We start from the raw sequence: 21,929 nt of genomic DNA, 5'->3' as shown, positions 1-21,929 counted from the left end.
AACCAAGATGGCGACGGCCAAAAATCAAGATGGCGACGAAACCAAGATGGCGACGGTCAAAAACCAAGATGGCGACGAAACCAAGATGGTGACGGCCATGAACCAATATGGCGACGGCCAAAAATGAATACAAAGGCCGAAAACCAAGATGGCGACGCCCAAAAATCAAGATGGCGACGAAACCAAGATGTTTTTAAATGCAGACAAATTCTAAGACACAAAAATCCCATTTCGTCCATTTAAATCACAACGACTTTATAAGAAAAGGATTTTAATACTGTTATTAATTATTATTTGACACATTCAACTAGAAGCATGTTGAGTCATCAGCTGGAGGAGAAGCTCAACGTTGAAGTGAAACACTGGCAGACGTCAGAGAAATGCATAAATAAATTAATGAATACAAAGAAATAAATGTAATAATGAGTAATAACGTGTTTCCAGATTAATACACATTTATACATTTATTTACATCTGGTTCTCCCTTTACTTACTTTCCCTTTCATTTCATGTGTCTCTTATAAATCCAGTTTAACATCCATATAACACAAACTATTATTTACAATATTCACACTGAGGACATTATTATTATTATTATTATTATCATTATTATTAATATGAACATAGTGAAGCGGTGATGCAGCTCAGGAGCAGCTCTCGGTGGCTGAACTCAGTCTTTGTGTCCTCTCTGGATGAGCTGCTGCTTCCTGAGTCCTGAGTCCAGCTCAGTCCAGCTGTTCTTCACATCAGGCTGCTGCTGATAGACGGCAGCGAGGCGGCTTCGTCTGAGCTCCGGAGCCTCATCTGGGACCGCCGCCGCCGCGCAGCAGCAGAGGAAACGGGGTGAAGGTGATCCGGGAAGGGGAAGAGATCCCAGGAGGCCTATGTGGAGTTACAGGAAGGAGGCGAGACCGTCGAATACTGGACCAGAGGAGCGGCCAGGTCCAGGTACTCCTGCAGAGACCAGAACCAGAGGATCACAGTTAGAAGCTCAGAGCGTCTCAGAGCGTCTCAAGCCTCAGACACACCAGGAACGTCAGGAGTGCGAGGCGGCTGCGTGATTCACACGTCGGGTGTTCACACCAGCTGCATTTCAGCTGCAGCTGCTGCTGTCAGCTCTTTCTTTCTACATAGTTTGCCTTTTAATGGCCGTTTCATTTCATTATAAATATCATTTATATTTATTTTAGACAGAGAAAGGTTTAGACGCGTGTGGTAATTTATAAATAATAGTAATAATCCACATTTAAGACTCCGTACTATATTCATTCATGGAGCTCTGCAAGTCACTGCATGTTCTACAACACTGTCCGGCTCATATTTCAGAATAAAAGCCTCGTGTTAATAAATGAAGGAATTCTATCCACAGAAAAATCGCTTAAGGGCTTTTATTTTGAAATGAAAGCAGGAAGTGTTGTCTTAAAAATAAGTCTTTACATTTTTTTCATCTCCGTACCATATTCTACAGATAGACATGTAAACCGTATTAATGTAGCTGATATGATGTTAATATACAGTCAATAGATCACCTCCACTGTCTGTTGTTGCTGTGAGACGCACGGCTCGCGGCAAAAATAGGCGAGACCTCGAATCTCTAGAAGAGACGCAGCTGAGTCGTGCGTCTCCCGCGGGCAGTGTGGCTGCTCTAACCTGTTAACACGGACGCCGAAATAAAAACAACAGGTAACGCAGCCGCCACGCTGCTGACGCTCCCAGTGTGTCCACGCTGTCAGGGAACAGAACTACTGGACTCTCTCTAGAAAAATACAAACAACTTCTGATGGAACGAACTCCGGATGAGTCGATTAAACGTCAGATCAGCTGCTCTTCGGATAAAGAACGTTACCTGGTTGGCCATGAGAGAGAGGGCGCGGTCTAAGTCCTCGACCAGCTGTAGGAACGTCGGTCGGCGAGACGGGACGGCGTTCCAGCAGTCTCTCATCATCAGGTACCTGAGGAACCACAAAGCAGCGTTCACACACGTGAACAAGGAACATTACCGGGTCCGTTTATCTCTTAACGTCTCTGACTGATGGATTATTAGACTGGAAGCGTTCATGTCTCCATCTGGAGGACGGACTTTGTGGCGTACTCACAGCTCCTGAGGACAGGCGGAGGGTTTCTCCATGCGGTGTCCTTCCTTCAGCAGCTTGAAGAGCTCCTCCACGGGGACGCCGGGGTACGGAGATCCCCCCAGGGTGAAGATCTCCCACAGCAGGACGCCGAACGACCACCTGCAGCAGCAGCACACGGAATACACTCAGCACACTCAGACATAAGACGTAATCATATTTAACATTTACGTAACGAGTTTAATGAAACACAGAAAGTCTTTAGAGCTGAGACTCACACGTCACTCTGGTGTGTGTAGATGCGGTCGAATAAAGCTTCTGGTGCCATCCACTTCACCGGCAGACGACCCTGTAGAACATCAACACACCGGTCACAACGTTTATCAGCACACACGCCCCCCACCCCCAGTCTGATGAAGACGTCTCCTCACGTTGGTGGTCTTCTTGTAGTAGTCGATGTGGTGGACGTCTCGGGCCAGGCCGAAGTCAGCGATCTTCATCACGTTGTCTTCGGTGACCAACACGTTCCTGGCTGCCAGGTCTCTGTGAATACACTGAGAGGAGACACAGCAGCTTCACACCCAACTCTTCATCAACCACAGAGAGACTCACATAGTCTTAGTCACATAGAAGTGGTGAACATCCTCTGAATGCTCTAGGTCTCTAGTTTGATCCATCCATCCTCTGAATGCTCTAGGTCTCTAGTTTGATCCATCCATCTTCTGAATGCTCTAGGTCTCTATTCTGATCCATCCATCCTCTGAATGCTCTAGGTCTCTAGTCTGATCCATCCATCCTCTGAATGCTCTAGGTCTCTAGTCTGATCCCTCCATCCTCTGAATGCTCTAGGTCTCTAGTCTGATCCATCCATCCTCTGAATGCTCTAGGTCTCTAGTTTGATCCATCCATCCTCTGAATGCTCTAGGTCTCTAGTTTGATTCATCCATCCTCTGAATGCTCTAGGTCTCTAGTCTGATCCATCCATCCTCTGAATGCTCTAGGTCTCTAGTCTGATCCATCCATCCTCTGAATGCTCTAGGTCTCTAGTTTGATCCATCCATCCTCTGAATGCTCTAGGTCTCTAGTCTGATCCCTCCATCCTCTGAATGCTCTAGGTCTCTAGTCTGATCCCTCCATCTTCTGAATGCTCTAGGTCTCTAGTCTGATCCATCCATCCTCTGAATGCTCTAGGTCTCTAGTCTGATCCATCCATCCTCTGAATGCTCTAGGTCTCTAGTTTGTGGCTTTAAAGTTTCATGAGGCTGTGATTTTATACAGTGAGGTCAATGAAATGTCTCCTATGGGGACTATATGTAGTATATGTACTTACTTATGTATAATGAAATATATATAAATAAATATAGATATGAAAAATTAAAATTAAAAGCAAAAATGAATAGATAAATAAGAAATATAAAAAAATTAAAATGGAAAATAAAAAGTAGATAAATAAATAAATATATATATAAAAAATATTAGTCAATGAACAACACAAAACAAAGACAGATATTGATCCAGAAACCCTCACAGGTACTGCATTTAGCATAAAACAATATGCTCCAATCATAACATGGCAAACTGCAGCCCAACAGGCAACAACAGCTGTCAGTGTGTCAGTGTGCTGACTTGACTATGACTTGCCACAAACTGCATGTGATGATCATAAAGTGGGCATGTCTGTAAAGGGGAGACTCGTGGGTACCCATAGAACCCATTTACATTCACTGATCTGGAGGTCAGAGGTCAAGGGACCCCTTTGAACATGGACATGACAGTTTTCGAAAACATTTAGTGTAAGTTTGGAGCGTTATTTAACCTCCTTCAGGACCAGATAATCTGACATGTTTGGTACCGATGGATCCATCAGGTTTATAGTTTACTATGTTTCTTTACATTTTTCAGACTTTGCTTTCGCTTTTTTTGGAAATGTTTCGGTCATTTTTCAGACTTTTCTTCTGCCTTTCTTCCACCTTTTTTCTGACATTTCTTGGTATTTTTTTGGACATATCTGGATATTTTTTGGACATTTTTCTGATATTTTTTGGTCATTTGTCAGACTTTTCTTCTGCCTTTTTTCCTCTTTTTTGGAAATTCTTTGGACATTTTTTCGGTCATTTTTCCGTTTCATATGACGCCAGTATCTTGAAAAACTGAACCTGTTTACAGCCTCTGAAAGACGGTAAAGTTGGTCTCAGGGGGATAGTTATTAGCAGCTGGAGGAGACTAAACGGTGCAGAAATGTTGTTATATTTAGTTTAAAGTTTGGCTGCCTAAAGCAACTTTGACCTTCATCGACCTTCAGCCTTCAACTGACCTTCTTGGAGGCGAGGTAGGCCATCCCTCTGGCCACCTGGTACGCCGCCGACACCAGCTCCCTGACCTCCAGATTGCCCAGAGTCGTCTGCCTCGACCCGCTCCAGTACTCCAACCCGACGGGCCGCCGAGTGCGGAGGTACTCCCTAAGGTTCCCCTGGGAGGCGTACTCCACCACCACGTACAGAGGGCCTGACGGAGGAGGGGGGGGGACACCGTTAAACATCTGTACATCACCACTGACCACTGGCCGTTAACTTGTGACGAGCACGCTCACCGTCCTGAGTGCACGCTCCCAGCAGGTTGATGATGTTCTTGTGTTTGCCAATCATCTTCATCATCTCCATCTCAGAGATGAGGTCAGACAGGTCCTTCTCCGTGGCGTCCGCTGCACGACAACAACAACAACAACAACACCACTTAAAGGTCTTATTCTCACATGAAACGGGTCAAAGTGGGTCAAAGTGGGTCAAAGTGGGTCAATGTGGGTCAAAGGGTCAAAGTTGGATTAAGAGTCGGGGTTTGGATCAATAACCGGTCACAACTGGATAAAGACTCACAGATTCATAAATGATCAGAATGCAGATGTTTTTCCAGACTCACATTTCAGCATCTTCACCGCCACCTTCGTGAGGCGCGTCGGTTTATTCCTGTCGACCCCGACAGCCTCGGCCAGAACCACCTGACCGAAACATCCCTCGCCAAGAGCCTTCCCCAGCGTCAGCCTGAGGACGGAAAGAAAATATAAAAAAATTAAATAAAATTAAATAAAATAAATGCAAACATTTAAAAATTAATGTAAATAAATAAAAAATACATAAAAAATTAAATAAATAAATAATGCAAAAAATAAATACATTTAAAAATTAATAAAAAGAAATAAAGAAATAAAGAAGTAAAAGGAAAAATAAAACAGAAGAGTAAATAAATAAGGGGATTAATTTAAGATAAATAAATAAATATAGCCATTAATTAATTGATAAAATGTGATATAAATTTGTTTTAATTTGCTTCTTTATTTATTTATCTTTGTATTAATTCCCTTATTTATTTACTCTTCTGTTTAATTTTCCCTTTTATTTATTTCGGTATTTATTTGTATTCATTTTAAAATGTATTTTTTTATTTTGCATTTATCATTTATCATTTATTTATTTATTTTTGCAATTTATTTATTTATTTATTTATTTATTTACTTACTTACTTACTTACTTACTTACTTACTTACTTACTTACTTACTTACTTACTTACTTACTTACTTACTTACTTACTTACTTACTTACTTACTTACTTACTTACTTACTTACTTACTTACTTACTTACTTACTTACTTACTTACTTACTTACTTACTTACTTACTTACTTACTTACTTACTTACTTACTTACTTACTTACTTACTTACTTACTTACTTACTTACTTACTTACTTACTTACTTACTTACTTACTTACTTACTTACTTACTTACTTACTTACTTACTTACTTACTTACTTACTTACTTACTTACTTACTTACTTACTTACTTACTTACTTACTTACTTACTTACTTACTTACTTACTTACTTACTTACTTACTTACTTACTTACTTACTTACTTACTTACTTACTTACTTACTTACTTACTTACTTACTTACTTACTTACTTACTTACTTACTTACTTACTTACTTACTTACTTACTTACTTACTTACTTACTTACTTACTTACTTACTTACTTACTTACTTACTTACTTACTTACTTACTTACTTACTTACTTACTTACTTACTTACTTACTTACTTACTTACTTACTTACTTACTTACTTACTTACTTACTTACTTACTTACTTACTTACTTACTTACTTACTTACTTACTTACTTACTTACTTACTTACTTACTTACTTACTTACTTACTTACTTACTTACTTACTTACTTACTTACTTACTTACTTACTTACTTACTTACTTACTTACTTACTTACTTACTTACTTACTTACTTACTTACTTACTTACTTACTTACTTATTCATTCATTCATTTATTCATTTATTGATCGTACCGGTCACGAGGAAGCTCCCAGAGGGGATCGTAGGGAAGTTCGTACTCCGACACTCCCGTCAGGACGCTGCCCGCGGCGCTGGAGAGGCGAGACGGACGCATCAGACACATCCCGGACTGGAGGGAGGACGAGGACTCGACGGACACCTGCAGAGGGAGGACAGAAGACGCTGTGAGAGTCTCCGGATGCAGCGACGAGGGAGGAGCGGTCTGACCTCTGACCTGACCTCACCTGTCTCCTCAGATGGACGCTCTTGGCTAGTTTCTGGACGACTAACGGGCTTCCGAAGTCGCTCTTCTTCGGGGCGCAGCAGAGTCTGCAGACGACGGCCGTGGCGGTGAGGACGATGATGATGAAGAAGCCGAGGCAATAGATGAAGATCTCCAGGTATGTCTGAGAGGGCAGCGGGGCGGGGGGGAGATCTGAGACCAGAGGAACATCACATCAGTCAGTCAGATCCAGAGTAAAGGTCATAAACTCTAGTTTAGCTTCTGAAGGACGGGAACGTACCGTCGACCACGGAGAGCCACGCCGAGTGATGAGAGACGCCGATGGAGTTTCCCGCCAGGCAGGTGTACTCTCCTGAATCGGTCAGAGTCACGTTCCTCAGAGTCAACACCTCCATCTCTTTATCGGTGGTGTTCAAACCTGCAGTCTGGAACAACGACAGAGACGTGGAGACGTGGTGGACGAGTTCATTTACAGGATGAAAGCTGCAGTTATTATCAATAAATACAATATGTTCTGACTTCCTGTCTGAAAAAAAGTTGTACATTTACGAGAGAAAGAAAAATAGAAAAATTACTAAAAATATTCTCTGAGATTATAAAGTCTTAAATTTGCAAGGAAAAAAAATCGGAAATATTTTTAGCTTAAAAAATTTAATTTAAATGAAAAATGAAAAAATGAAAAAATCTGGATGTGTTTTCCCTCAAAGTGGCCCTAATACTCCGTAGTACATTGTCTCTTTGGCCCTCACTGCATTAGACTGATATACTATATACTTAGACTATAAACTGTGTTACCTTCATCACAATGATCTTTTTATTTTATTTTTTATTTATTTTATTTTTTAGCAGCAAAATGCGATTTTAAATTCCAGTTGAAGTTATTTTTATTTTATTTTTTTTATATTTTCCATTTTTATTTTTTTACTTTTTATTTATTTTTCATATTTATTTTTTATTTTTTATTTTAACATTTTTAAGTATGTTTTATTTTTAAGTCTAATGTTGTGTTGTTGGCACAACTGACAGCCGTAACCATCATGAAATAACTGTTAGACTCTGGTGCTTCTCACATTTCTGGTTAAGAGCTGATTGAATAACTGGTTTAAAGTCTTTTCATTGTATTCATCCTAAAGGAACATAATGATAACCATAATGATCGGTGCAGGGCTGCTGGCTGCTGGCTGCTGGCTGCTGGCTGCGTGCCCGACACAACCGACCACAGAGTCTTTGGTCACAGCTCAGATGTGGTTTTTACTCTGCAGGATGAAGAGCGGCTGAATCACCACGAGGTCTGCAAGGTAACAAACACACTTCACTTTCACAGCGTTGAGTCACGGCAGAGACCTCGTGCACGTCGTCATCCCGACACGCTGCTGCCAACCGGAGACCAGATCTGTAACCGGCTCTTTAGCTTTGGTTTGTTTAGTTTCAGGCCAGAAGCGATGCCACGTTTCCAAATAACAGTCCAGAGTTTCACCAGCTCAACTTCAAGTTGCACCGTTAAATCTTAAGGAGTATCTTAGCGGTAAAGGTTTTATTAGGGATGCTCTTAGTCGATTAGCCGCTCGTTTTGGTTTCAGTTCACTGAGATTTCTTTCGTCCATTAGTCATTTTTTCATGCTTTTTTCTAAACAAAACAAACAGAATGGTTTTAGTCGACTGATGGATGCTATGAAACATCGTCCAATCACATTAATATCAACAGGAAGTCACTGCAGCATCACAAGCTGTAACAGAACCTCCAAAATAAAACGGTTTCATTTATTTACCTGACAATCCTTTCTAAATAATAATAATAATAATAATAATAATAATAATAATACATCAGATCTGTATGGTTCTTTTCAAAGTTTACATACTGTAGAATAAATTAAAGATTTTTTTAAAAATGTACTTTATTTTATTTATATATGGAGCGCGCTGGATCCCACAAAGAGTTATAAGAAAAAAAACTTGAATATTCTCTGAGATTATAAAGCCATACATTTGCAAGAAAATACTCAGAAATTCTTTGAGATTATATTTGTAAATTTACAGGAAAAAAATGAATATTCACTGAGATTATAAAGTCATAAATTTACAAGAAAAAAATTAGAAGAAGAATATTCTCTGAGATTAAAGCAGTTAATTTACGAGAGAAAAAAAAATAATGAAAAATTGTAGTTTTTCTTTGTCAAAGGAAACATAAATCTTTGATAATTTGTGAAAAAGCCAGAGCCGGGGTTAGGAGGCTAATATTCAGAGAAAAACTCTGAATTTCCGAGATTAAAGTCGTAGTTACAGGACAAATCATTTCAAACAAAAAAATAATATTTCTAACAAATACAAATCATCTTTAATTTCACTTTTTTTCTTTTGAACTGCTGGGTATATTTTTATTTCTTTAAGCTTCAGAAAATTATTCAAATAAAACAAAGAAAAATCATCCGTCAGTTGAACTCGGGTTATTAATTAATCAAGAACTCGGTCGCAGCTCTGCAGCCGTTTGAAACCACCTCAGTGATCCCTGACGGACGGTTACCTTGAGGACGAGGACGTACGGGTGTCCGTCCGGCGCCTCTCTGCTGCCGTTGACGGTGATGTGTTTGAGCCACTGGATGTGAGGCTGCGGGTCGCTGAACACCCGACACACGAACTCCACGTCGCGACCGACGACCGCCGTCTGGTTGGCCGGCAGACCGGCCTGCAGGATGGGTCTGTGAGGAGAACGCTCTGCAGCGGAGAGGTCAAAGGTCATCAACACGTTGGGTTTTACCACCACAGGAGTGACGTCTCTAGTACCAGACTACAGGAGTTCTCACCGACTACGTCCAGCAGGTAGGTGTGTTTGAGGCTCCCGTGTTCGTTCTCCACCACGCAGGTGTAGTTCCCTTTATCAGACGGAACCACCGACTCCATGATGAGAGTCCACATGTGGTCTCTGATCTGAAACATTGAGCAGATTAATCAATAGATATCAAATAAAACTCCGCTGTGAGTTCTTTTCTCAGTTAAAGACGCACCTTGAAGCCTCCGATCCGCTGGTCCTTCCTGAACACTTTCCCGTTCTTGTACCAGCGCAGCGAGGGAACGGGGTTTCCCGTCGCTAGGCATCGAAACTTCACGGTACGGCTGGCGGGAACGGCGTGGAGCTGCTTCTCCATCTTGTCTGGCATCACCCACTGCGGTGGCGCCGAGGCTGACGAGGTCAGAGGTCACACCGAGTCATTACTTTTTGTCTTTGCACTCAAGTCCAGAGTCCTAAACTTTGAGTTTTGAGTCTTAAACAAGTCAAAATGAGCTCGTCACCAAATGTACCGATGTTATCTGAGTCTCGTCTGGACTGAGAGGCGTTTTCTGTCGACCAACATTTAGTCTTTCTACAAGAACAAAACTGTCTTTGGTATCTGGTAACTTGACTGGATGCTGTCAGATTGGATCAAACTAAGTGGATCTGGGGAATTAAGTGTCAACTTGCTGAGAATGAATAGTGTATATCAATAATGAACATAATAATAATAATAATAATGAACATAATAATAAAAAAACTTACCATTTCATTTGCATATTTATTTATTTATTTGTATTTTTTATATATTTATTTAATTTTTAATTTTATATACTTTATATCTATTTATTTATTGTAATTTGATTAATTTTATATCAATTTATTTTAATTTTATTAATCTTATGTTTTTAAATATATATATATATCTTGTATCTAATTATTTATTGCAAATTAATGTATTTTATAATTTCATATTTTGTATCTATTTATTTGTTTTAATTTGATTTATTTTATACATTTATTTTATATCAATTAATTTTGTTATCTCATGTTTATATATATATATATATATATATATATATTGAATCTAATTATTTATTGTAAATTAATGTATTTTATAATTTCATATTTTTTACCTATTTATTTGTTGTAATTTGATTTATTTTCTGTATTTTATATGCATTTATTTTTATTTTTAGGAATAGAATAATACATAATAGGAATAAACATCAGGATCAACATCTGGATCATTCATGTTTTCTTACTCTGGAGCTGCTCGTTGCTCGTCGACAGCTCATTGGACAGTTTATTTTCCTCCGACGATGACTCATCATCTTCTTCGTCTTCAGAGGATTTCACTGCGTCGCCTATAAGAGAAGTTTAACGTTAAAGACTCTGCTGGTGTGTGTGTGTTGTGTGTGTGTGTGTGTGTGTGTGTGCAGGTTTTAAAGCTCCTCTCTGATGTTCCTCCGACAGACAATGAAACCAGTTAGTGGATTAACCTCTGACCTCTGACCCCATCTCAGAGAGCTGTCGCCGACCACTTCCCAAACTCCAGAGACCTCCTCCCTCTCTGCCCAGCAGCCATTAACAGCAACACACACACACACACACACACACACACACACACACACCCCGTCCTGTTAGGACTGAACCATTATTAATGGAGCGTGGGGAGGGGGGGGGTATCATCATCTTTAATAACTAAACGAGCTTCAAATGTTGGAACCAAACTGAAACATTTTACGACATATGAGACTAGAAAACCTAAAGAATCCAAAGAATCCGTCGGTAAATGTCCGAAAAATGTCTGAAAAATAGCCGAAAAAATGACCGTTACATATCTAAAAAATGACGTAAAATATCCCAAAAATAACCATAAAATATATGAAAACTGTTAAAAAAATTGCCGAAAAATATCTGAAAAATGCAGAAGAAAGGCGGAAGAAAAGTCAGAAAAATGACCATAAAATATCCAAAACATGTTAAAAAAACTGCCGAAAAATTACCAGAGAATATCCCAAAAATTACCGTAAAATATCTGATAAATGTAAAAAAAAAAAAAAATAGAAAATGGACTGAAAAATATTGGGAAAATGACCGTTACATGTACAAAAAATGACACGAAAATGTCTGAGAAAAGGCGAAAGAAAGGCAGAAAAATATCCGAAAAATGTTTCATATGAAACGAGAAAGCCTGATGAATCCATCGGTACCAACCATGTCCATGTTCAAAGGGGTCCCTTGACCTCTGACCTCCAGATCAGTGAATGTAAATGGGTTCTATGGGTACCCACGAGTCTCCCCTTTACAGACATGCCCACTTTATGATCATCACATGCAGTTTGGGGCAAGTCATAGTCAAGTCAGCACACTGACACACTGACAGCTGTTGTTGCCTGTTGGGCTGCAGTTTGACATGTTATGATTGGAGCATATTGTTTTATGCTAAATGCAGTACCTGTGAGGGTTTCTGGACAATATCTGTCATTGTTCTGTGTTGTTCATTGATTAATATTTTTTATATATATATTTATTTATTTATTTATTTATCTACTTTTTATTTTCCATTTAAATTTTTTTATATTTCTTATTTATCTATTCATTTTTGCTTTTAATTTTAATTTTTCATATCTATATTTATTTATATATATTTCATTATACATAAGTAAGTACATATACTACATATACATTATACATAAGTACCTGTGAGGGTTTCTGGACAATATCTGTCATTGATCTGTGTTGTTAATTGATTTACAATAATAAATATATACATACATTTACATAAAGCAGCATATTTGTCCACTCCCACGTTGATAAGAGGATTAAATACTTGACTAATCTCCCTTTAAGGTTCATTTAGAACAGATAAAACATGTGTGATTAATTATTTGAATCTCTTGACGGCCCTTTGGAGTGAACCAGAGAAGAACCCTGAACAACCCGCTGAGTGTAAAGCTGGGAATCTGTAAAACCGTCTGTTGTGGTGCTGAAAATATAGATTATGACAAAATGTGCAGCTTCTGTTAAACACATCAAAGAGTTTCTAAAAGCAGCAGCGTTCCTGGTTAGACTGGGCTGGGCTCGCTCTGCTCTTACAGGAACAGTTAACTGGGTTTCTCCTCTCAGAGAGCGTAAAGCAGGGAGGTGGTTTCAGAGCTTCATCTGAGAGGAGACGAGGGAGCGAGGTGGGAAATTGAAAGCAGGCTTTGTTTATGAAGGAGAGACTGAATGTGATGTTCCTTCACTGAGAGTTTAACGGGCTGGAAAACAACAGGATGACACGGACTGTCAGTCAGCTGGAGGCCAGATGGTTGGAAGTCAACACACAGAAGGTATAGAGTATATAGTATGTAGTATATATATACTGTGAGTGTTTCTGTGTATCTCAGCAGACTGAGTCCATCTGGTTCTGAGTTACTGTGTCTGGACAGGATATACAGACCATAACCAGCACCCTGAGAGCCAAGCCTCGGTTACACCATCAAAAAATCACCCTAACCAGCTTCAGATGCCTCCGAGACGAAAACACGCCAAACCTTTACAACACTTTCCTGTTAAAGAAATTCTCTCATTGGAAAGTTTTATAAGCTTTTATATAATAGAGAGTTTAAACCACAGCTGGGAACAACAGACACATGAAAGAGCCTCAAACAACAAACGACAACAACAACGAGGGAAAACCCCATAAACACACAAACACGCCGTTAAAACACACTAACCATAGAAGAAGAAGGAGTCGGAGGCCTGTAGACGCTCTACGCATCATAATACTGTAATATAATATAGTATATAGTATAATATAGTATCATAATACTGAGGTAACGCTTCAATATACTACTGGAAGCAATACTTCAATTTAACTTTAGGAAAACTGCAATATTATAAAGAACATACCAGAAATACACCATTTTAGAATAGGCAAACAAACAACCAGAGCAACACAACCTCCTCTCCACGCCAAATAGGTAAACCCAGAGCAACACAACCTCCTCTCCACACCAAACAGATAGTCAGAGCAAAACGACCTCCTCTCCACGTCAAATAGGTAGAGGCAGAGCAACACGACCTCCTCTCCACGCCAGATAAATAGAGCCTGAGCAACACAACCTCCTCTCCACGTCAAATAGGTAGAAGCAGAGCAACCTGACCTCCTCTCGACGCCAGATAGATAGAGCCAGAGCAACACAACCTCCTCTCCACGCCAGATAGATAGAGACAGAGCAACACAACCTCCTCTCCACTCTAAACAGATAGAGCCAGAGCAACACGACCTCCTCTCCACGCAAAACAGATAGAGCCAGACCAACACGACCTCCTCTCCACGTCAAACAGATAGAGCCAGAGCAACACGACCTCCTCTCCACGTCAAACAGATAGAGCCAGAGCAACACGACCTCCTCTCCACGTCACACAGATAGAGCCAGAGCAACACAACCTCCTCTCTACGTCAAACAGATAGAGCCAGAGCAACACGACCTCCTCTCTACGTCAAACAGATAGAGCCAGAGCAACACGACCTCCTCTCCACGCCAAACAGATAGAGCCAGAGCAACACGACCTCCTCTCCACGCCAAACAGATAGAGCCAGAGCAACACGACCTCCTCTCCACGCCAAACAGATAGAGCCAGAGCAACACGACCTCCTCTCCACGCCAAACAGATAGAGCCAAAGCAACACGACCTCCTCTCCACTCTAAACAGATAGAGCCAAAGCAACACAACCTCCTCTCCACTCTAAACAGATAGAGCCAAAGCAACACAACCTCCTCCTGTCGTCACTGCCGTTGCTGAATCAGAAAGCTTCAGACACATTTCGATGTTTCCCTCGACCTGCTGAGCTCGACTGAACATCTGTGAAGTGTCTTACCGGTGTCGGTGTCCTCTGTGGCCGGTCTGGACCGGGTCGGAGGGAACTGGACCAGCAGAACCAGCAGGATGCAGGACAGCAGCAGCCGGAGACAGCGGGGGGGAGACATGTTGACGTCCAGACTGGGATCACTCTGCAGACAGAGACACAAACACCGTTAGAGTCAATCAGTCCGGACTGCTTCCTCTTCTTCTGTGTTTTAGGTTATTTACTGTAAACTGTGTTACATGAGGACGAGGGACGTCACGGCACCAGAACTCTAGTAGTCGATAACAATATTCTCAGACTGCAGTAGTTTAAATTCAGTGACATGGTGACATTTCACCGGGTAAAGGCTACCAGAGGTGGGACCAGGTCATTGTTTTACAAGTCTCAAGTAAGTCTCAAGTCTGTGACTCAGGTCTCGAGTCCTAAACGAGCCGTATGAACTCTTCATCAGATGTAACGTGATTCTAACAGCAGAGTAACTGGATCTAACTGGAGCTCAGTAACGTAACGTTAGTTCTTCATGGTTTTCTCCTGAAACTTGACTGGATGCTGTTGGATCGGTTCTAACTGAGTGGATCTGGAGAGTTCAGTGTCAGATAATCAAATACAAGTCACAATAACATTCACCGGAAATACAGAGTCCAGAGTTCAATAAAGAAAACACCTTTTCAGAGATTTAGAAATAAGAGATGAGAGAAGATAGAAATTCAGTTTGTTCAGTTTAGTTTTCCCCTCATGAGTGAATCCTCTTCTCAACATAAAGGATCTCTGGATCTCGCTGCTGCACCGCGCTGCTGTGTGAGTGTGTGTGAGTGTGTGTGTGTGTCAAACTCCGACACAGAGAGCGGAGGACAGAAGCAGCTGCATTTGTCGCTTGGCGGGTGATAATTTCAGACCCTGCAGGCTTCGTACGGTTCCTTCAGTACTGTGGACAACAAGTACCGTCACGTTATTAGAATTTTGGCATCGACTTGGTACCGAAGTATCGGTTCTCGTGACATCACTACTCAGGACCTCCCTTCAGGGCAGCCAAGTGTTTCCATTCATTCAACTCAGGATTAACTTCTCTTTTATAAACTAAATGATGAATCAGAGAAATGATCTATACTTTAATTAATAATGAAAATAATCATTAGTTGCAGCTCTACACCTAAAACTCATCAGTCTGCGCTCGCTTTACAACACGATGAATAAATAAAAGAAACTAAAGTCCACCAGCAGGGACGGCTTCTCTCTCCACAGGTTTCTCCCAGAATGCTTCACACCTGTGCAGCTGTTTCTCAGACTGAAGACATGATGATGCTGATGATGATGATGACGATGATGATGGTGATGGTGACAACGACAACGACAAGGACAAGGACAACGACAACGACGACGATGATGGTGATGGTGACAACAACGACGACGACAACGACAACGTTGGTGACAACGAAAATGTACTTAAAGTATCAAAAGTAAAAGTACATTAACACAACATTATAAAAATACTCTGTTACAGGTAGAAGTACTGCGTTGAAGGTGTTGTTTAGGTAAAAGTGAATATTATAAATGAATATTAGTCGGCACGATATGAGGATAAAATGTGATGTAACATTGTTCAATATCGTGATGCCGCTATGACGATAAATAAATAAATATTAGCAATACTTATTCATATATGTTAAATATAACTCGGCTGAATGTGACAGTAATGTTTACAACAGCAAAGTCACCAGATGAACTCGTTAACTCTGAACACGCCAGCATGTGTGGCGAGCGTGTGCACGTGGTGGAGGGCGGCGTCCCCGAGCGTGATGAGCAGAGCAGGTTTATGGAGACGTCCTTAATACAGTAGTTCACATCTGGAGTACACACTTTAATTAATCCGGCTCTTTGTGAAAAGTTTAATGTGAAGCTGCTGCACGCCATGTTGACAACTGTTTACTGCTCCAAAGGCATTCTGGGAAACACGGCGGCCTCCAGCTCACACACGATCCTGTGATGAGCTCACTACAGTCGACTCTAAGTACATTTACTTGTGTACTTTTACCCAAACAACACCTTCAATGCAGGACTTTAGAAGTACTGCATTGAAGGTGTTGTTTAAGTAAAAGTACACAAATAAATGTTCTTAAAGTATCAACAATGAAAGGTACATAATGCAGAAGTAGCCACAGTATACTATAAAATACTCCATAACAAGTAAAAGTACTGCATTCAAAATGTTGTGTGGCTAAAAGTACACAAGTAAATGTACTTAAGTACATTTAGCAAATACTACTTGTGTACTTTTACCCAAACAACACCTTCAACGCAGTACTTTTACCTGTAACAGAGTCATTTTATATTGTTGTGTTTATGTACTTTTGATACTTTAAGTACATTTTGTTGATAATACTTGCATACTTCTACATAAGTAACATTTTGAACGCAGGACTTTTACTTGTAACGGAGTATTTCATAGTGTACTGTGGCTACTTCTGCATTATGAACCTTTACTTTTACTACTCTAAGTACATTTACTTGTGTACTTTTACCCAAACAACACCTTCAATGCAGTACTTTTACTTGTAACAGAGTGTTTAGTGCAGTATTCTGGTTACTTTCCACATTCAGATTTTAAACACAGAACAAGTGATGGGTTTATAAAACGTGATGCTTTGAGTCTCCAACAGTTAATGAAAGAGTTAAACGTCTTCTGCAGGAGTACATTTAGATGGAAATACTTGTGTACTTTTACCCAAACAATGCTTTCAGTGCAGGACGTTTACTTGTAGTGGAGTATTTAGTTTCTTGGCTTGGTCACGGCCTTCTAGGTTCTGGTCTGGACTCAACTGGACCTGGTCCTGGTCTTGACTACGGCTCTTGAAAGCCTCTTTGGTGAATTCAAATCCTCTGCGACACGCTGAACCTCTTCGTCAGCTCTGAATAACCTCCCTCCTCCTCCTCCTCCTCCTCCTCCCTGTCAGACCGTTAGACTGTTAAACTTCCCGTGTTGACGCCGTCACCTACACACCAGATTCTGCAGCTCTGAGTCGTCGTCATACCGACTCCTGATACCGAGCTGGAAAACATCACGCAGAGAAACCAAACTGGAAGAGATCTCAACCAACAGGGAGGAGGAAGAAGAAGAAGAAGAAGAAACTACCAGGAGGTTTGGAGGATGAGATACTGGAGGAAGTATTCTCGTTGTTTACTTCAGTAAAAGTAGTAATACTGAGGGAAAGTACATAAACACCACACTATAAAATACTCCATAACAAGTAAAAGTACTGCATTGAAGGTGTTGTTTGGGCAAAAGTACACAGGTATTATTTGCTAAATGTACTTAAAGTATCAAAAGTAAAGGTACATAATGCAAAAGTAGCCACAGCACATTATAAAATACTCTGGTACAAGTAAAAGTACTGCATTCAAAATGTTGTTTAAGTAAAAGTACACATATTATTTGCTAAATGTACTAGAAACAGTACACTATAAAATACTTCACTGCAAGTAAAAGTCCTGCAGTGAAGGTGTGATTAAGTAAAGTACACAAGTATTATTCGCTAAATATACTTGAAGTATCAAAAGTAAAAGGGACACCAGTGCGCTTGGTGGATCCTGTTGGGTCTCAAAACTATGGTGTACGGTCATAGACCTGCTCTACATATAAAGCGTCTTGAGATAACTTCTGTTGTGATTTGACGCTATACAAAAATAAATTGATTTGATTTGATTTGATTTGATTTGATATTGCAAAAGTAGTAGTATAAAATACTCCATTACAAGTAAAAGTACTGCATTGAAGGTATTATTATTAAATATAGTTATAGTATCACAGTAAAGGTACAACGTGTCATATAATGTCAGGATGTTGTATTGTTAATTAATTAAGTAAAAGTATGTTAGTATTATACCAACATGTACATTTCAAAATGCAGTAAAAAATACTGCATTACAAGGATAAGTACTGCATTCAAGAGGTTACTTCAGTAAAAGTACAGAAGTACTAGCAACAACATGTACTTGATCCTCATTATGTAGAATAATAACTGTTACTGGTCGAGGTGGAGATTACTGTTTGGTAATATTTTGCAGATAATACTTTTGTACTTTTCAATGAAGTACTTTTACTTGTTATGCAGTATTCTTATCGTGTAGTATTGCTACACTTAGTACACTTAGCTAAATAATACTTGTGTACTTTTACCCAAACAACACCTTCAACGCAGTACTTTTACCTGTAACAGAGTCATTTATACTGTTGTGTTAATGTACTTTTACTTTTGATACTTTAAGTACATTTTGTTGATAATACTTGCATACTTATACTTAAGTAACATTTTCAACGCAGGACTTTTACTTGTATTTCTTAGTGTACTGTTTCTACTTTTGCATTTTGTACCTTTACTTTTACTACTTTAAGTACATTTAGCAAATAATACGCGTACCTTTACTTAAACAGCATTTTGAATGCAGTACTTTTACGTGTACCAGAGTATTTTATAATGTGGTGTGGCTACTTTTGCATTATGTACCTTTACTTTTGATACTTTAAGTACATTTACTTGTGTACTTTTACCCAAACAACACCTTAAAGGCAGTACTTTTGCTTGTAATGGAGTATTTATTTCCTGTAGAGCAGAACATGATGTTTTGTTACAGATTAAACTACCTGACTGTATATAAAACACATGAGATATTTTGCTAGTAATACTTGTGTACTTTTACTTAAACATGCAGGACTTCTACTTGTTATGGAGTATTTTATAGTGTTGCTACCTCTGCATTATGTACCTTTATTATGAACATTTACTAGTGTACTTTTACCCCAAAAACACCTTTAATGCAGTACTTGTACTTGTAACAGAGTATTTAGTGCAGTAATGAAGGAGTTAAACATGAGACATCTTCTGCATGAGTACATTTAGCTAAAAATACTTGTGTACTTTGACCCAAACAATGTTTTCAGTGCAGGACTTTTACTTGTTAGAGTACCGACAGTTAATGAAAGAGTTAAACATCTTCTGCATTAAGATGTGTACTTTTACCTAAACAATGTACTTTTACCCAAACAGCACTTTCAATGCAGGACCTTTACATGTATTTTTTATAGTGTAGTAGTATAATAGTGTACTTTTACTCCAGTAAATACTCTTTAAAGTAAATAATAAAATCTCTAACAAGGACTTTTAATGTCACTATAATGAAGTATTTAGACACTTTTACTTTAGATAAACTAGTAAGTAGTAGTAGTAGTATCTGAGTACTTCTTCCACATCTGGAAAACAGTAAACTAAACTCACATCTGGCTAAAGAAAAGAGAAGAACCAACCGGAGAGTCGGTCCGCAGCTCGCTGCTGGATCCGAGGACGAGGACTGAAAGCCGGGGACGGTCGGTAGTATTCCTCGGTACCGGAGCACCGGAGTACCGGGCTGGAGCTTCCTGGTTAACGGGAGAAATGAGCTCCTCTCACGGGGAGAAAACGTGGAGACGCTCGGCTGGTTGACGGTGTTTCCTCAGGATTCAGTCCGGAGAAGAGACGCCTTCAGTGGGAGTGTCCTCCAGTAACCCCCCTCACCCCTCCTCTCTCCTCACCTCCTCTCTCCTCTCCTCACCACCTCACCTCCTCTCCTCCTCACCTCCTCACCTCTCTCCTCACCTCCTCTCTCCTCTCCTCACCACCTCTCCTCCTCACCTCCTCACCTCCTCTCCTCCTCACCTCTCTCCTCTCCTCACCTCCTCTCCTCTCTCCTCCTCACCTCCTCTCCTCTCTCCTCTCCTCACCACCTCTCCTCCTCACCTCCTCACCTCCTCTCCTCCTCACCTCCCCTCCTCTCTCCTCACCTCCTCTCTCCTCTCCTCACCACCTCTCCTCCTCACCTCCTCTCCTCTCTCCTCACCTCCTCACTCCTCACCTCTTCTCCTCCTCACCTCCTCTCCTCTTTCCTCACCTCCTCTCTCCTCTTCTCACCTCCTCTTTCCTCACCTCCTCTCTCCTCTCCTCACCTCCTCTTTCCTCACCTCCTCTCTCCTCTCCTCACCTCCTATCCTCCTCACCTCCTCTCCTCTCTCCTCACCTCCTCACTCCTCACCTCTTCTCCTCCTCACCTCCTCTCCTCTTTCCTCACCTCCTCTCTCCTCTTCTCACCTCCTCTTTCCTCACCTCCTCTCTCCTCTCCTCACCTCCTCTTTCCTCACCTCCTCTCTCCTCACCTCACCTCCTCTCCTCCTCACCTCCTCTCCTCACCTCCTCTCCTCCTCTCCTCACTTCCTCTCCTCCTCCCACCTCCTCTCCTCCTCTCCTCCTCTCCTCTCACTCCATCAACACCCAGAGCCTCCTGATAACAAATAAACTGCTCTTCATCACTTCATCACTCCGAGAGGAGAAATCCGACCTCATGCACGATCTTCCTCCTCTACCTCCTCCTCCTCCTCTTCCTCCTTCTTCTCTTCCTCCTCCTCCTCTTCCTCCTCTTCCTCCTCCTCCTCCTCCTCTTCCTCCTCCTGCTCCTCTTCCTCTTCCTCCTCTTTCTCCTCCTCCTGCTCCTCTTCCTCCTCCTCTTCCTCCTCCTTTAAATTCCTGCAGAGCATCTTCTGACCAGAGTTCAACTCTTCATCTGTTAGATAGTAGTACTAGTACTACTATCACTGTACTAGTACTAGTACTACTATCACACTGTAAAAAGTACTACAATTAGTAGACCTCCTCTTACTTGTACCAGAGTATTTTTTACAGTGCTGTTAAAAGTAAACGTAATAATACCACACTGTAAAAAGTACTCTGTTATAAGTAAAAGTACTAATACTACACTGTAAAAAATACTTTGTTCCAAGTAAAAGCCCTGCGTTTAAAATAAAGTTTCTGTGTGTATCAGTATGTTGCAGCGAACGTATCAACGTCTGTATCACTTTCCTGTGATCATAATCAGCTGTTTACACCAACCCTGTTACATCACCAGCACACACACACACACACACACACACAAACACACACACATGGACTCCATTGTGGATTCATTGGCATAATGTGTGTTTGAGAGTGTCAGGCCGTGAACAATGACAGTGAGTGTGTGTGAGACAGAGAGCGTATTGTGTGATCCGTCCTCCCGAACACACACTTCTGCACGGCTGATCTTTCCTCTCGCTGAGTACTACGTAATATCCAGTAAATGTACAAATACTGCAAACGTCTTTTACTCCCACGAACGTGATGCCATTCCCGAGAGGGTGACAAACACCAAACACTTTCCCGGCAGAGGCAGTACGGGCATGTAGTACTACATATCTGACGTACTCTACTGCAGTATTGGAAGGTTATGCTACTTTACTGTAGATTAAACTAGTAAATAAAGAAGTTAAACACAAATACAGCAGTAAAGTACGACGTTAAGGTCCAGTGTGGGATCTGGTGACATCTAGTGGTGGAGTCCTCCTCGTCTCACTCCTCGTCTCACTCCTCGTCTCACTCCTCCCTTTACTGACTGAGGTAACGTAAAGCGTTAAACCGCGGTGACGCCGTTGGCCTCGCTCAGCGGTCACCCTCGCCATAATAACACCACTTCAGGAGCAACAGGAAGTCAGACCGCGGCTGGCGGTTCAGTCACACAAAAAGATGTTTAAATGCCACGATAATGGCGTTCAGCGTACGGTTAGAACGCCTGTCTTGATTTCTGTGTG

General features: G+C 40.8%; 1 protein-coding gene across 2 annotated transcripts; it reads right to left on the bottom strand.

Annotated features, from left to right (window-relative positions):
* Positions 1-254: 254 nt before the first annotated feature.
* On the bottom strand, positions 255-19,826 carry fgfr1b (fibroblast growth factor receptor 1b). 2 transcript variants are annotated; one of them, XM_074617607.1, is made up of 17 exons: positions 19,584-19,826; positions 14,297-14,429; positions 10,689-10,790; positions 9,659-9,834; positions 9,458-9,581; positions 9,178-9,368; positions 6,937-7,081; positions 6,658-6,848; positions 6,427-6,572; positions 4,989-5,110; positions 4,663-4,773; positions 4,387-4,577; positions 2,504-2,626; positions 2,351-2,421; positions 2,097-2,234; positions 1,847-1,952; positions 255-954 (listed from the first exon to the last, which is right to left on the bottom strand). In XM_074617607.1, the coding sequence occupies exons 2-17, from the start codon at positions 14,403-14,405 to the stop codon at positions 883-885; spliced, it is 2,118 nt and encodes a 705-aa protein (XP_074473708.1). In that variant the 5' UTR covers positions 14,406-14,429; positions 19,584-19,826; the 3' UTR covers positions 255-882. The 2 variants fall into 2 exon arrangements, with proteins under 2 accessions (XP_074473708.1, XP_074473709.1); XM_074617608.1 differs by having other exon boundaries at positions 19,555-19,686.
* Positions 19,827-21,929: the final 2,103 nt, after the last annotated feature.

This window comes from Sebastes fasciatus, chromosome 19, assembly GCF_043250625.1.
Source record: "Sebastes fasciatus isolate fSebFas1 chromosome 19, fSebFas1.pri, whole genome shotgun sequence".
In the NCBI taxonomy this organism is placed as follows: Eukaryota; Metazoa; Chordata; class Actinopteri; order Perciformes; family Sebastidae; genus Sebastes; species Sebastes fasciatus.
This window is presented reverse-complemented; position numbering and strand designations above follow the sequence as displayed.

Bases quoted from the DNA above. Each gene is read 5' to 3' on its own strand.
- fgfr1b (XM_074617607.1), bottom strand. From the start codon at position 14,405: ATGTCTCCCCCCCGCTGTCTCCGGCTGCTGCTGTCCTGCATCCTGCTG. The intron at 9,369-9,457 runs GTGAGAACTCCT...TCTCCGCTGCAG, and splicing joins CTACCTGCTGGACGTAGTCG to AGCGTTCTCCTCACAGACCC. The intron at 1,953-2,096 runs GTGAGTACGCCA...GTGGTTCCTCAG, and splicing joins TCCGCCTGTCCTCAGGAGCT to GTACCTGATGATGAGAGACT.